General features: G+C 35.0%; 1 protein-coding gene across 4 annotated transcripts in view; it reads left to right on the top strand.

Moving 5' to 3' along the window:
- Positions 1-16,804, top strand: part of ATRNL1 (attractin like 1) — a 432,638-nt gene that overhangs the window by 210,529 nt on the left and 205,305 nt on the right. For all 4 annotated transcript variants that reach the window (XM_021399846.1, XM_021399844.1, XM_021399845.1 and 1 more), the window contains exon 25: positions 3,519-3,580. In XM_021399846.1, coding sequence (XP_021255521.1) covers positions 3,519-3,580 — 62 coding nt within the window. The remainder of the gene's footprint in view (positions 1-3,518; positions 3,581-16,804) is intronic.

Genomic DNA, 16,804 nt, shown 5'->3' with positions numbered 1-16,804 from the left:
TAGCATTGGACTATTTTGCAGAAATGGCTGATCAGTATTTAGAGACTCTGCAAGAGTTTTATATCACCTAAGATTACTTATATCCTAAGTCTGACATAAGATCATAATGACAAACTCCCCATGTCGTTAGCAGAAAGAAAGGGTAGCTCCATAGGGTAATTCATCCCACATTATGTTAGTCCATTTATTTTAGAGTCGCTCATCTATCCTAAACCTTCCTGTCTCCATTGATTCTTATAAACTAGCTGGATAATTTTCACTAGATTCAACTTCCACATGTCAAAATTCAAGGTTATATTCTTTCAAACATTATTTTCTATTTTTAGGAAAGGCAGTGTATATTATGAATGTGTGGCATCTTTAGCCTCCACGTGAAAGTGTTCTATGTTTTTCTAAATTAAACTGATGTAACTTGGATTCATTGGTGGCAAATTTCTGCTTCTTTCACTGTATTCTCTTGGAATTTTTGTTTTCTGAAGGAAAAGAATAAAACATTTTGTGCTCAGCCTGTTGGGAAAAGGACAAAAGAAGGGGATAGTGTTTCCTACCAACTACCTTTCACTGGTGCAGGTCAAACTTCATATTCAAAGTTCCCTCCCTAGCTTCTCTCTGGACTCCTGATAGTAATTATATTTAGCAAAAATCCCAGTAACTACTCTTTTCTTATGTTATCACTGATGATTTAGGAATCATGTATTTCAGTAATTCTGTATTTAAGAATTTGGAACTAGATGATCTTTAAGGTCCTTTCCAATCCAAATCTTTCTATGATTCTATACCCCAAACAATCAGAGAGGTTTTTTTATTAACCCAACAGTTATATACTACATGATAATGTCTTTAAAAACAGTCTGTACTTGGATCTCTGCTATCACGTTTCTGTGCAATATATATATTTAAATTTCCTACAACAAATAGCAAATGTAAAAGTCTACTACTTGTCTAAAATGCTCATGGTATTTGATCTTTTATATTTTACTGATAAATCTTATATTCAAGAATGTGCCAACCTTCACAAATATTTTCCTCAGCTTTAGTGCACCCCTTTTGTGCCTGATTTTCCCTTTTGCTTTCTTTTTCCTTCTGGATTGGTTTCCTTTAAATTGCAGACACAGCTTCTTTTTCATACTAAAATACAAAATTCCATGGCCAGACTTACTTTTTCTATATGAAAGATGTCCCCATGTTAGACTTTAAAAATTGTCTCATTTTCATGGTGGAACAGATCTTGACCTATTGTTCTGTTGGAGTATTATTGCTGTATGGCAAGTAAAAATAACTAAGGTGAAGATGACATAAAGTATCTAGAGCAGGGGAAAAAAATCTATTCCTTCAGATACTAACCTTTAGAGCCTGGAAAAATCCCCGTGTTCAAAAGTTTTTCCTATTTAGCAGACACATTCAATACATCATTATCCAGGGTAAAGTGTATTTCCCACATCAAGTATGCAGCCAAAGATTTACAAAAAATTTAGAAACAGCACACAGTGAAGTGTAGTTTGTAATGCATCCTTGCATATAGTGCTCTCTGAAATAGTCATCCAGCTAAAAATCCAGGCAGAAATACTGATAGAGAAAACATATACTAATATTTCTAAAGTTAGAATGGCAAGATGAGGCTTGGAGACATATGTCTGATTCTTTTCTTAAGCTGGCTGGGTAACTGGAAAAGTTAGACAAACTTTCAGACATACAAGTCCTTCATGTCTGATACAGAAGCACTAGACTTCAAAGCTAAATCCAAGTTGAAAGCAATTGCTCAGAGTTTAATTATAGAGCATTTTTCATAAAATGGTTGCTGTAGTTCTTACTTCTTGGTACTGATCCTCACAACTCCTTCACAAAATTAACCTTGAGACTAGGATACAAGAAGCCTTGGATTTAGAAGTACCAATTTTAGGCATGTAATAATTTCCTTGCACAAGCTTATCTTTTCATGTTTCACTGGTTATAAACTATCCACCTCTCTTTTTCTTTTATGATTTCCCTACCTTATCAACTCTTCCTCCTCCCTTACCTATCCCTTCTGCTCCACCCAAGAAAACTGTGCATTATGTGATCTAATATACATATGTAATTAAAATGAGCAATCTTCCTAATCTCTGTTTTGCTTTCAGGTCACCTACACTGGGCTACTAAAAGAGCTCTCATGCACAAGAACTTGACTCATTATTATCTTGTGAAAAATATATCAGTGCCTATGGCTTTGTCTTATTAAGCATAGATCCTCATAGCTGGAGCTTCATTACAATTAGAATGTCCTGAACTACCTGGGAAAAATTCTTTTCCTCTCACAAATTCCTTAAGGTTGAGATTCTCTAATCGTAAGACAGCTTTTATTTTTAATGGAGCTGTATCACTCTAATAATTCTCTTAACCTCAAAGGAAAGAATGAAAAGAGGAAAGTTCAGAAAATGTCTAGGGCTTTATTTTGTTTGTTTGTTTCATTTGTGGACTATTTCAGTTGAAATTCTCCCTCTTTTCACTTGAACACAACCAAATAGATTTTTTTTTGTTGCTGGGCTAAAGTTCTGTCATTTACTGCTAAGAAAGTTCACAGCCTGTGAAAGGGAATCCAACTAATTGGTATAATTGTTAGTCATCATCAGATCTCAATTGCATGAAGACTTCTAAAAAAAAAAACACATATGACCAGGCCAGGAATAGAGTTAGACAAACACTTTGTGCAATTCAAAGTAGAAAGTTCTGTATAGCATCAGTTTGATACTTATGCATTATGAAATGCTGAACAACTCAGGGACTTAGGGATATTTGCAGATATGACTTCAATATTAAGTACAGTCCTTAACATTAGTGATAAGTAATTACAATAACAATTATGGGCTCTATTCCATGCAAGTGTGGGTGTGTGGCTGTGTGTGTATGCTGTCTTAGAGATAATTATTAAATCTTCATGAGAAATTACAGTAAAGGGCTGAACTAATGCATGTTCATGTGAGGTTGTAGAAATGTTGCCAAAAGAATATTTGTTGCTTTGTCTTTAATTTGCTTTGAAATACTTTGCTTTATTATGCACCAGATTAATCTGTTTTTCTTTTAAAATTAACATTCATTGTTAAATCGTGCAATTAAAATATTTTAAATGTATTAATTTTAAGCAAAAAAATGGCTTTTTTCATTTCTAAAACCACATTTCAGTATTTTAATTAATGGAAAATGGTGATAGTTGAAAAATAGTTGACTATAAAGAAGATAATTTACATAGATATGATTTATTAGTGATTTGCATGTTGTTTTCAATTTTTATAACAAGCAAGAGTTACATGGGTAATTTCTATTAACATTACTTCAACAGAAGGACTGTATTTCATTATGCGTATTTTGATTCTGACAAAGACATGGGAGTTAGTTACTCATCTCACTTTATGGTGAATGCAGGTGTGTGCACACCAGGCTGCAATTACACTTGAAGCTGATCATCCGTGGAGCCATAAAGCCCCAGCCTAAAAAGAAAATGGATCTGAAAATGTTGTAATTTACTTCTATTTTATTTGCAGATTGCCTTCTCGCAGCACAATACTATCATGGATCTGGTGCAGTTCTTTGTCACCTTCTTCAGGTAAATTGCTTTTTCTGTTTTCTGACTGAAATTGTGGTGATTCTGTTCCATCAAACAAATACCTTTCCAAGCTCTTTAATCTTAAGAAATGCCTGAAAGAAAATCTTTAAGCTGTGTTCACTAATTTGCACTGATGGAGAATCAAGGGCATGAAACTGCACGTGCAGGCAGCTGTTGGCATTGTTCATAGTCTCAGTGGTACAGTGTTCACACACATCTGGCTGGTCTTTATGCTGTACTTCATGTCACAGTGATTATGAGAAGCTGGCTTTACTTGATTCCACTAATGCGCGTGCATGATTTTTTTTGTGACCTGTTTTACTGAATTATTAAAGATGATGGTCCTGTTCAATGTTTTGTGAAAGTTAGTTTTAATAAAAGATCCCAATCCACTGTTAGAGGTGAACCGTGAAAGTCAGTAAGTGATGCAGGAGCTTTAGTTGTGGCAGCAGGAATTGGCTTCATCTGCAGTTGGACAGCTATTCTAGGATCTGAACAAAACTCCATCAAAGAGTTCTTAAAAGTTCAGTTGTCTTATAAACGTTAATATACATGGATTAGTTACAGTGCTTTGAAATCCTGCTATGAATGTATTCCTCAGTAACCATGATGTGTATGTAAAATGCAAAGCCTGATGGACCACTGTGTTCATCAGACTTTCTGTATCTTGAGAATGCCACGCATTTATTTTACAAGTTCACAGCGCTGCTCTTCTTCTTGTTTTCATCACCATGCTTTGAGGAACTGTACTTGAGCAACCAGACAGTTAAATGCTGTGAACAAGCAAACTTGTTGAAAAGAAACAAGCGAACAAGCAGAGATGAGCAGGCCCTGAAGTATTCTGCACCCAATACATTGGCTAATGGAGGGCACTTCAATAGCTGACGCCAAGTGTTCCATTCCTCTTCTTCCACTGCAAATGAAGGATTACAGTGCTGATTGCTCGAAGGCCAGTCTAGCAGTGGTTCATTTTGTTTCTGGGAAATAAAGATCTAGAAGGAGGTGATATTCGTGTGAATCTGTATTACCCTGTACTGAGAGAAAGGGTGTCCTAGCTGGCTGCTAGGTTACCAGTGCTTTTGATTCAACTCAGTCTAATTAGCAAGGCTTTCAACTTACACTCAGCTCAAGAAGAGGGTCTTGCAGCTGTTTGCAGTATAGCATTAGCAATCAACCTTAGGAATTGAGTTGCTGAAATACTTAAAAGGTTTTTCAGGAATTGCTGTGAGTAGAGTATTGCAGCAATCCTAGCAAGGGCCAAAAACATTGGAATTAATGGAGAGGCACTCTCCAAAGACCCACACAAGTCGAGGTAAGATTTGATTCTTATGGTTGATGGTTATGATAAGAAATTGAGAGTTTATGAATATATCTTGAGGTAAAGTTCTATGATACTCCTTAACAAATTAAAAAAAAAATTGAAACATGATACAGAAACATCCTTCTCTTTAGAGTTTCATGTATTACATTTAGAGTTTTCCAAAGCTAAATATTGCTTTGCAACTGGTTTAACCAGGAGTGTCATTTGAAAGTAAAAGCAAACTGCGTTAGTAGCAAAAAGTGTGCTTTTAAGAATGGTACTGTGCTTTTAAGAGCTTCTCTGGCATAACTTCGAGCTGCGCTCTGTATTAGGAAGCAAACAAAACTATGTGTGTATGTGTAGAAAAGAAACCAGGCTGACTGGGCAGGCAGCAGCCTTGCGGTAAGTGTATTCATCTATGAGCAGGGAAACTGATTTGTGTGCTCTTTATTTTTCTCGGTTATCAAAAAGAAGTTAATAAGGAAAGTCTTTCTTTGACTTCATTTCTGTGCATAAAGGTGGTGTGTCCTTAGGCTTCTTCAGATCCAGCCACAAAGCTTGGACTAAGGAGTGTCTACAAGCATAGAAGCTCTCCTATACATCCAAGAAAAAAAGTAGAAACAAAAATAAAAGGACATATCGGAATCACACTATGCAAAGCAGATCTGGGAATGGAAGCAAAATAGCTAAGGAGCTTAAGTTGCTCTGAATTGGTGCCATAATGACATAAAAAGTTAGTAGCACTGTGTTCCCAAGTTAACTAACTCTGCTTGGGAGACGAGCCTTGGCATGCAGTTTGCCTAACTGGCTCTTTCCTGTACTTTGTTTGTAGTTTGGTTGGTTGATTCTTGTTTGTTTGTAGTTTGGTTGGTTGGTTGGTTTTGCAGTTAGAATGAAAAATTTCCATTGTAGACACCACTATGTTTTTCAGTAGATTTTAAACTGGGTGTTCTTTCCCCAGGATCGCTAATCTTAACAAGCTGCAGAATATTCATGATAGAAAAATTTAGCAAGGATTAATAATTGGTAATTAATTGGTTTTTGTTTTTGTTTGTTTGCTTGTTTCTTTTCACAGTAATGGATAAAGTTATACCAAAGGAAGCTATAGCATGAACTCTCCAAAGTTCTCTCACAAAGTTACAGTGGTCAAGCCTTCATATAAAAATTTTGCTTCAGCAGTTTGCAGCCTAGCAATATATGGATATATGTGTGTATACTGTGTAGATATACATATACGTATGTGGATATATGTATAATGCATATATATGTATATTTTTAACTGGGTAGGAATGCAGTATGTTAAAACATTGACAAAGTATGTTGGTAATATTAATACCATCCCTACAACACATTAAGCAGGATTACTGAAACAGCAAATGATTGCGTGTAAACACAGTTTTAATGTGTTTGGTATCAAAAAATGCTTCAACCATCCTCAATAAACAAACATTTATCAGGGGCTTTCTTTCATCTAGGTTTTTATTTTTATTTCTGAGCACGACCCTATTCACACTGGCTGCCTAGCTAAACCAGGAAATAGGTTTATGTGATAATGATTTTCTTTTTAACAATCATTCATGAGTATAGTTGAAAACTCTTCCTTTATACGGCGAATGTTCCAGAGTAAAAGAAGAGGAAACATGCATATGCATTTTATTGCTTCGGTCAGAAACATCAAAATAAGGAGAATTTTTAGAATTTTCAATATGTATCAACAATTTAAAAAGCATTATTCTGTAAGCAATTTATTTAAACTAAACACATTAAAACACTATATCTATGGTTAGATCCATAATTAATATGGAGTATTTTACATAGTAGAACAGAAAAATTGATGGAAATACAAGTTTTCTTGAAGAAATGTGCAGAATATTATGGATGCTGTGTTGCTTCAGGCCATCATTTTTGTAGTGGAAAAAGAAATCAATTTAATTTTTCTTTTTATACTGGGATGTATCCTTGTACCTACTGGCTTAGTGACCTCTTCTCTAAAAGCAGAAGTACAATCAGATATCTAAGAGTAGGAGATTCCTAATAGGCCTATGGAGACTGTAGCATCTGTGTTGCTTTAGTCAATGCTTTTTAGCTTATGCCTTGAAGACTTTTAGCTGTTGCACCAATTGAGAAGTGATTTTTTTTCCAACCTGCTTTGAAGCACTAAAAATCTCATTAGAAAATTTCACAGGCAGTGTGTGTGAATGATCTCCCTTCTTATACTAAAGAAATTCCATCCCCAGTGTTATAGAAAGTCCATTTCAAGATTAACTTGAACAATAAACATTCAGTAACCTAAAATCTGTCATTTTCAAAGAAATTATAAATTATGATGGAGTTTTCAGTGTTTGCAAATCTTTAGGTTTTTAGATTTTAGATCTTTATATCTTCAGAGTATCTTTAATTTCTGAAAACATTATTTTCTCTTTTTTTTGTGTGTGTATAAAATTTATAATGGCCAAATTTGTTAATTTTAACTGTATATTTTTTCTCAGTTAGTTCAGAATTGAAAGCCAAGAAATTCCTGAGTTCTAAAGCTGCTCTGAATAAGATTATAATTAAAAATTTAAAGTGCTCATCCATTTCTTAGAAATTTTTTTGTATCAAGAATCTGAAGCAGAAGTGTTGTAAAAAATTCATTTCTTTTTCTCGTAATCCTGCAAGTAAGAAATTGATACAGATCAAGTTTAGTTATTCATATTGTTGTGATAGGCAATGATATTCATCTGCTACAGTCATAACTATTTTCGTATGACATATTTCAAATACAAAATATCAACCACTAATTAATTAATCAGGCTTTTCTCTGAGCATACATCTTCTTTATGCTCTCAGAATGGTTCCTTCCTTTGTCTCTGGTTCATCTCTTGGTGTGGAGCTGCCAGCTGATATGCAAACTTTAGTTGTGTTCAAATTATGTCTCCTTACTGTTATGGATTGCAGAATTTAGGTTTTGTAAGCAGTGGAGTGTTATTAAGAAATATGGAACCAAGATTTTCTTGCATGTTTATTAGACATTCAGTGAAAGCCATGGCCACTTGGGATCAGGTGTGTGCTGTTGATAAATCTGTGTGTGTTACAAGTTAGAGAAAGCAGTATTCAAAATATGCCTAGGACTTACTGCAGGAGGAAGTCATGGGCTTTTAGGATATGATGAAGACATGTAGAGATACAGCTGTAACCGAAGAGCCAGGTATATCACACCCTTCTGTATGACTGTTGGTAACAACAACCCAAAGCAGTTCTTTCAGTTAAGTTTAATACAACTCGACTGGATGGGTGTGCTAAAATTGATTATGTCAGATCTCCTGAGAGCTTCAGTACCTGAATGGGCCATTCTTGGTGATAATTTGCAACAGGTGGATTCCTTCTCGTTACTAGCAAGCTTTAGTGAGTTGTGGCTTTTTGTTGTTGTTGTTGTTGTTTGATTAAAGGATGATACATTAATTCTGGATTTAGCATGCTTAGTTTCATGAGATTGCTGTGAAAATAAAGTGTGGTCTGTAAGGATCAGATCACGTCCACCATGGCTGGATTCTCAGAAAACGCAGAAGTCTTATAAATCAGAATTAGAATATCTTCTGGTAACATGAAAATCAAGTTATCTTAGCAAAAATAGATTTTACATTTGGGGCTAGAATAAAATTGATTTTTACTTAGTGATGCATTAAACAGTTTTTACCTTACTTAGAAACAGAGTCTTACTTCCACTGGGTCAAACATGTCTGTACTGCAGTGGGCAATTTGGGTTTGTGTTGAAAATGTTTGATTTTGAACTGTGGAATGTAGCACTGTATTTTCTGCTCTATGCATCACCAGGAAGCTTTGTTGTCACTGTAGAGTTATTTGATGCATTCATATTTCGTGAGAAAGCAGCCTCTTGTTATTAGCCTGCAGGCAAAGGAGATTCCCCAGTACCACTGGTCTTGTTGCTTGACAAAACAACAGATGAGTTATTTAATTCCCCAGTGAATAGAACTGTTTTCCATTATTTAGTTCTTATTTTTCTTTCTTTGTTCATCATCCTTGTCAGTCAGTTGCAAGTGCATTTGAGTATGCTAGAGCTAGCAGTATTTTTATTTTGGCATATTGTATTCCTCAAAGTACAAAATATTTGCTCAGCTTTAAATCTGGAGGTGGCCTGTGCACTTTCTTGATATATAGCAGAATTGAGGTTTGCCTTCCTTCAGCTACGTGCATGTAAAATATCCCTTTTCTGACCTGATAAATATATCAAGTACAATGCAAGTTTGCTGTTTGCTGTACCTGGTGAAGTGCTGAATCCCAAGTTCTGCTCAGTTCATAGTATCTAGAAATACATTCTGTAATTGGTTAGCTGCAGAAGGAAGCCATATAATCAAGAATAGATCTGAAATTCTAGTTTTTGTGGGTTGTATTTTCTCCTGTGACTGAATGAAATATTAAGTGCTGATCACAGTTGAATTTGATGAAGGGTATAAAAGAAGCATTATCTAGGATGGAACAGATAGGCGTAGATGTATAAAATTATTAGATAGGATGTTTCCTATATAAAGTTCCATATCCTATATGATATATTCGATTTTATTCCCTAGCTGTGTGATGCTTGAATTTAGTTGCAACACCATATCAGCAACCAAATAAGGTTTGGGTGATTGTAACAGAAAAGATTTATTTATTTTTTCCTAAAAAAAAAAAAAAAAAGAAACAAATAATAAAAGAAAATGTTAATCCTAAATAGCACTGTTCATTGTGTGTAGTGCTGAAGTCTAGCAGTCCAAAACCCATTTTTGCTATTATAAAATCTAAATGGAATCAAAGCTGCCACTTACGTAGTGGTGTTCACATCAGAGGTCTCTAAAGGTGGCACCTAAAAGATACAGAGACTCCTGCAGAAAGTTTGTATTTTGTTTTGACGACTCAACCAAGTGTTCACCCATTGCATTACGTGTTTGTCTAGTTGTAGTCTTCTTGAAATCCAGAAAGATTACACCAATTGGCTTCCCTTCGTCAACGAGGTAATCAAATAAGGAGTGAGACTCAATGATCCTTATGGGTCCCTTGGGATATTCTATGATTCTAAATAATTAAAGAAAATGGGAAATAAAAAGAAGTTTTTCTTTAAGCAGTAATGTCATTGTCCACTTCTCAAGCACTCTGCCAGTCTGTCTTTGCAAATTCAGTCAGTATGGCATGCTGTGAAATGAGTGATGTTGAAGAAATGAGCAATCTGCTAATGGCAGTAGAGGAACATTGAGGATCCTTGCGTTCAGTTCTAGTAAAACACAGAGAGGAAAGATAGCACTAGACTGCATGTGATAGTGTCGTTTACATAGTTCTTAAAATATTAAATCTAATAATTATTTTTGAAAGGAGAAATCTGAATTCAAGAGGCATTTATGCAATGGGCTTCTTAAATGGAATATTAAAAAAAACCACTCCAGTAAAATTTCCACGTAACAAACATTTGGTTTGGAACATTTTGTTATAAATAAGTGTGTATATATTTGGGCTGTGTATTAAAAAGATTCAAGATTATGGCAGTTATGCTGTTGACTCCAAAAGCTGCATTAAACCATTGGAAGAACATTAGAATTGCATTAAGAAGCAACTGTATAATTTGTTTATATGTTAAAATTGGGATTTAGTCTGTATATATGGCTTAATTATGTTCTTTATAATAGCTGTCTTCCTGTGTGATTTCAGGTTTTTTTTATGGTATTTTAGGAAAACACAGTTTCAAAGTTATTTTCCTTCTCTTACGTACCTTGAATCATTTCAGCCAAACTTCTGAATATCAGATCCAAGGACACTAGGGTTTTGTATTCTTTATATATTACAACTGTAGAACAATTATGATGGTTCTTTGGTCTAGAAATCAAAGAATCCTTATTCTGTCTTCAGAAAAGCTTCCATTTAATGGGGAGAGTTATTACTTCTTTACACTTACAGATTCAAATATATTTGCTTCTTTGGAAAAAAAAGTAGAATTAGCATATAATGGAGGGAAAAGTCCATCAGCAAAGTACTAAACTTCTTCATTATAATTGATTCTAGTTAGCTAAACAGTGCTGTCTTTAAGCAGCCTTGACTTGGTGTCTCTCTAAATATATATTTTTATGATTTAATATCAAAGTGTAACAACCAGACTGGAAAAACGGCACAGAAGAAGAAAAGAATGAGGGGGAAAGCATTAAAGATTGCGTTGAAACAATGTGCGTCTTTTGATTTGTAAGGTTGCTGAAATTTGGCTTTGTTTGCAGTCCTTCTTCCCCAAACTCACTAATAGGCCATAATTAGAATGAGCTGGAGTTTCTTTCCTTAACTTAAAACCTTAGATAATTATTATAAACTAGCAAAATCAAAAGCTGGTGTGAAAACGCATCTATTTTTAAATAGAAACAATATATATCATTTCTTATTCTTTTTGAAAGTTACTGCAGAAAATTTAAATTCTGTATATCATAATGTATCTGGAAGTTTAATGGAAATAGCTTTTTTTTTTCCCAATTTTTGGTCTTTATATATATATATATATATATATATAAATACACATAACAGCACTTTTTTGAAAAAATATGGAGTATTTTACCCATGAGGGACAAGCTCATAAAATTATATGAAATATGGAAGTCTTTTCCATGTGTAAAAGAAACTTTATGGATGTGATGTTCTATTTATTCTATGGAGATTAATTTCAGTTCATGTTAGATTAAACCTCTTTAATTATAAATCTTCTTTATTTGCTGCTTCAAAGAGGTGAAAGGAGGTACTGCTGAGAGTTGAACTTCATATCTAAAACTTTATTGCATAATATATTACAGTCCTTTTAAATTGTTCACTTCTGTTTGATATTGTATTGGCAGAATGAAATGTGGATGTTAGTCTTCCAAATAGCATCCTGATGTACGCTGTCTCCATTTTCCCTTTTTAGTTGTAAATAAAGGCTGTTCACATAATTGAGCATCCATTCATATTTTATTACAGTAGCTTCTGGTATGGTTCCTGGTATATTTAATATAAAAAGACAGTTTTATGTGTATGTGTGTGTATTGATTTAAAAATCATTTATGCATGTAGAAGAATATACTATATATACACAGTAATGCTATTTGGTAGAGCAAATTCTCAACTTCAAAAGACTATTTTTCAACATAGTCACCCACCACTGGTTATGTGTTTTCACCAGCAGTGAACAAAAGCCTGCACGCCACACTCGTAAACATTCACATGCCCATCTAGAACATGGTTTGTCTTTCACATCACTGTCACCTCTGCTGAAACACACCAGCCACCCCTCACCATGCTCATATCCACTGATTGCTCTCTACAAATATTTAGGAAGTGTTGATGGATGGCAGTGGGTGCTATTTTTCTGCTTGAAGCAATTCATTGACACAGTTTTGCTTCATCCATGCTTCCATGTCAGAATCTGTTTTGTCAGAATGCCCCTCTGCCATCTGTCACATGGCATATTGGTGGAAGGTTCAACTCTTACCACCATACCACCAGCATCCACATCTGACATCGTGGGCTAACATAATAAAACAGGAGGCATTACTTTTGGAGCAGCCTTCATACAGTATGTATGTGTGTTCTTACAACTTATATGTGTCTAACTATTTACTAATTATTTAAATAAATAAATTGAAAAAAAATCCGAAATACTTAATTTTATTATAAAAATAAAACTTTCCGTATGCATAGGCCTTTTTTAAACCGTGAGCTAAGGTATCTCCATTTTACCCTCGTAATGTTTGTAAACCTTCATTTAAAACATTGGTCAGTAATTTTATGAACTGCATCACTGTACAGATGCTGTTGTTGGTAAACAACCCTGAAACACTAAACCAAATATAATATGGGTCTCCTTTAATACACATCTTCACCAAAGGTAACGTTCTGCCTGGGACAGTCAACTCAGCAGAAGACCATATGTGTTTCTTTTTAACTGTTACTCTGTTTTTATAAGGTTGGTAGTTGTGGTTGTGTGAGATGTGAATTTTAGAGACAACTTAATGTGACTTTAATGAGATGCTTCAGGTAATACTTATTTATGGAAATATATGGGTTTTCAGGGCTGCAACCAAAAATAGCATTTTAAGCACTGTCATTTGGATAAGAAGAATTATCCATGTAATTAGCTTTAAATGAACTTGAAAGGTGTTGCTTAACTTGCGTGAATTCCACTGAGAGACAAATAAATAAATACAAATTTGCATTTAAATGACATTTGGTAATACTTGAAGTTCTACGTACCATATTAGATCATTTGCTTCATATCCAGATGTTTCTTTCAGTTCTCAGTTTGGAAAGCAAAAACTAAGAGCTTAAATCCTTTGCATATCTTTGGGATTAGAGAGGTCACAGTTGAATTACATTTTCCTCAGTTTCTTCTATTTCATGGAGAAAGCGCAGGGGAGAAGTTGGAATTCTGGAACTTTTGCTGTATTAAAACAACAGGAGCAGGAAAAAACTGATTTGAAATGGGGTATAGATCCAGGCTGACAGGAGAGGAAACATTCCTGCCATATTGCTGTATGTACAGCAATAAAATGTGTGTAGGTGAAGAGGGAATGATTGTGCAGCTGATCAGTCGCTGAAAATGGCATGTGAGACGCAGCCCGTGTGTGGAACTGCTGGTGTTAGTTGCTTCTCATGAGTGCCTCTCACAACCAGCAAAAGTGAGAGGAGAAATCTCTTAAAGCCACCCAAATGGGAATGGTAGCTTAGTAGGCAGTATCTTTCATTGCTTGTTGCAGCCAGAGATCTTAGACCAGGAAAGGAGCTCCGCTGTGGCTTGGATCCATGGTGTCAGTATTTGTTTCTTTAAGCTCACACACTGTACACTGCAATTGAATGAAAGTTACGTGTCCTCCTCCATCAGCAGTTAAGGCTCCTTTCCTTCTCAGTCTTCACAAACGTTTTGATTTGGAACTGTGACACTTCACTCTCAGAAAAATTTAGAATTGGTAATCATTGAAATATTGCTACTTGTAAAAGTGTTTGTAAAACTCTGTGATTCAGAGCAGTTTAATTATTCAAAAAATTTATACTGCTCTCATACATATCAGACTCTTAATATTATGTTTACAGTACTTCTTGCTTCAGACAATCCTGTTAAAGTCTTTGGAGTGCTTGTCATGTGTATATTAGTTAACACAAGTAAGGATGGCTGAACCTGGCACATCATAATCATAAACACAATGTTCTTGTCAAGTACAATGAGAGAAATCAATTGCTGTGACAATAATTACTATTCAAATTCATAGTTTTAGAAAAATAATTGTTCAATTATGTTTATTTTAGAACAGTGCTTGCTTTATAACATCAATTAAAATGGGCTCTATTTGCCAATAAAAAGATAGTAAATAATACTTCAGAAATACAGCATATGTGATCTCTTAGGAAACTTCTGCAATATTAATTTTAAAACATTAACTTAGAAGAATACTACTCTTTTTCGTTCGTATTTAAAACTACTATAGTTGGTATGAATGAAAAGCTTTAATACCATGTAGGGCACACTGCTAGGATTAATGTTACACTCTGAAATGCACATTTTTTTTTCTTGCTTTTGGCAGAGAATGTGAGATGAAGGGGCATGAGTTTTGTGAATCTATAGGGATATTTTACTGTTGTCTCAGCACAGCAAAGTCCAAGAAACTTAGCAATAGTTGCCTTGATGACCCATTTTTTTAGAAAAAAGACTTAGGAGGAGTTCTTAAAATAAGTGTAACTGTACACATACAGACACTCAGTGAGACTACTATACACCAAAATAACTTTATGAATGTAATTGTTAGATGCTTATATCTCCACTAATAAGCAGCGTGGACAAATAGGTCATCTGTTGAGGAGAATGGTTGGCACTAAGGACCTGATATCCATACTGGACAAATCTTGTTTTTCGGCAAGCTCTAGTTTAGCTCCGTGAACCTGACATCTTCCATTTCAGTACATCTTGAGCTCCAAGACTGCTCACTGTTACAACCCAAAGACAACATTTGTGCCAATGAGGGGATTCATTCACAAGCCCACTCGTAATCCACAGTAAACCACTGTGGTGCACAGAGTAGGATCCTAGCCAAGTTTTAATTTTAACAAATTAAAATTAGATCAGGTTTAAGGTAAAGTTTTGTTTTGTTCTTGTTTCCTTTCATCCAAAATGGGAATTTATACTCAACTGTTATGCAAATTAGTAGCTTAAATAAAATCATAGAAACGACAGTTATTCGTGCATAGATGTTTACATATATTTTTTGGACATTTTCATTTTCTTTTGCATGTTAGACAAAAGGAGAATGAGAAAAGAAATAGCAAAAGATGGAACATTTTGTTTTGTTCTGTTTATCTTCCACATACAATATTGGTTCTTAAAATATTTATATTTAATTCATGAAATAGTTCTTTTTAAATCACTGCAAAAGCAAGTAAATGATCTACCCCTCTATTTATCCCAGTAATTTGAATTTGTTTAAAGATGATCTACAGGTTTCATTTTAATTTGGAGATTCAAAGAAGCAACACATATCTCCTAATACCCTTTACCATTTGTGCTAGTGGCCAGTTTTTATCTTTTTTTATTCTACTTCCTGAGGAAAGTATTTCTCAGTCACAGAAAACACTACCATCTGTAAACACTACCATCTAAACATGTCTAAATGTGATGTCTGTAAGTTTAAATTCTTAAACTGTTCATTGCTAAAATGGTTGTGCAGATGGTAATTATTCCATGCTATTTTCTCTTTCTGTGTTCAAATAAATCAATCTCCCTTTTCAGGAAGATCATCTGTTTAGCTTAGACTCTGCTGCTATACCATGTTGTTCTACTGCAGACCTTCTTTGGTCACTTTCCTCTACTGTGTCAGATATAAAATACTTGTATTCAGTGCATCCTTTTCAGTTTATCCATTCTTTAATTGTTTATTGTCTCCTACCTAATGCTATGATGGTAACTTCTGACCAGTCTGTAACACAAGCCACAGTGGTGAACTACTTGTTCTCAAGCATGCATTTTTTTTTTTTTTTAGTGTTTCCTTATTTGGTTCCATGTGGTTTGAAGGGGCAACTGTTTCAAGCTATGTCATTACTTTCCTGTTGATCATTCCTTTGTTCTAGAGACTACAGAATCCTGGTAGCACTTGGGTTGCTGCACCTTTGAGAGTGTCCTCGCATGTTAACTGTCTTCTTGGGTAGATTTACATTCATCAGTGCAAGTACTCATTCACTCCATCTGTACCCTAGACAAGATTTCATAACCAATCTTCATTGCAGAGGCATTTATCTATTTGTTATTTTCATTATATGTAACAATTATGGTGCAGAAAATAAATCATAATAGTGCTAGAGGAGGAGAAGTCTGGAGAAGAGGAGGCTCAGGGGAGACCTCATCACTCTCTATAACTACCTGAAGGGAGGTTGTAGTGAGCTGGGGGTCAGCCTCTTCTCTCTTGTAACTAGTGACAGGACGAGGGGGAATGGCTTCAAGTTGCGCCAGGGGAGATTTAGGCTGGATGTTAGGAAATACTACTTTTCTGAAAGAGTGGTCAGGCACTGGAACGGGCTGCCCAGGGAGGTGGTTGAGTCACCGTCCCTGGAGGTGTTCAAGAAATGTTTAGATATAGCGTTGGGAGACATGGTTTAGTGGGGTTGTTGGTGGTAGGTGGATGGTTGGACTAGGTGATCTTGTAGGTCTTTTCCAACCTAGCTAATTCTATGATTCTATGATTCTAGAGTCTAATTCAAATTGTTCTGCTTCCAGCTAGTGTTTCTTACTATGCATTTCTGTGGTAGATGAGTGAGACCCCTAGTATTTACTCCCCATGGAAACTCGTGCACACTGTAGACTTGTCATCCCTAGATCTTTTTAAAAATTGAAATGATTGAGCTTATATATGCATCATCAGTAAAAGATTTTCTCAACCTTTGAATATTTTTTGATTATTCTA

Source organism: Numida meleagris, chromosome 5 (genome assembly GCF_002078875.1).
Source record: "Numida meleagris isolate 19003 breed g44 Domestic line chromosome 5, NumMel1.0, whole genome shotgun sequence".
In the NCBI taxonomy this organism is placed as follows: Eukaryota; Metazoa; Chordata; class Aves; order Galliformes; family Numididae; genus Numida; species Numida meleagris.
This window is presented reverse-complemented; position numbering and strand designations above follow the sequence as displayed.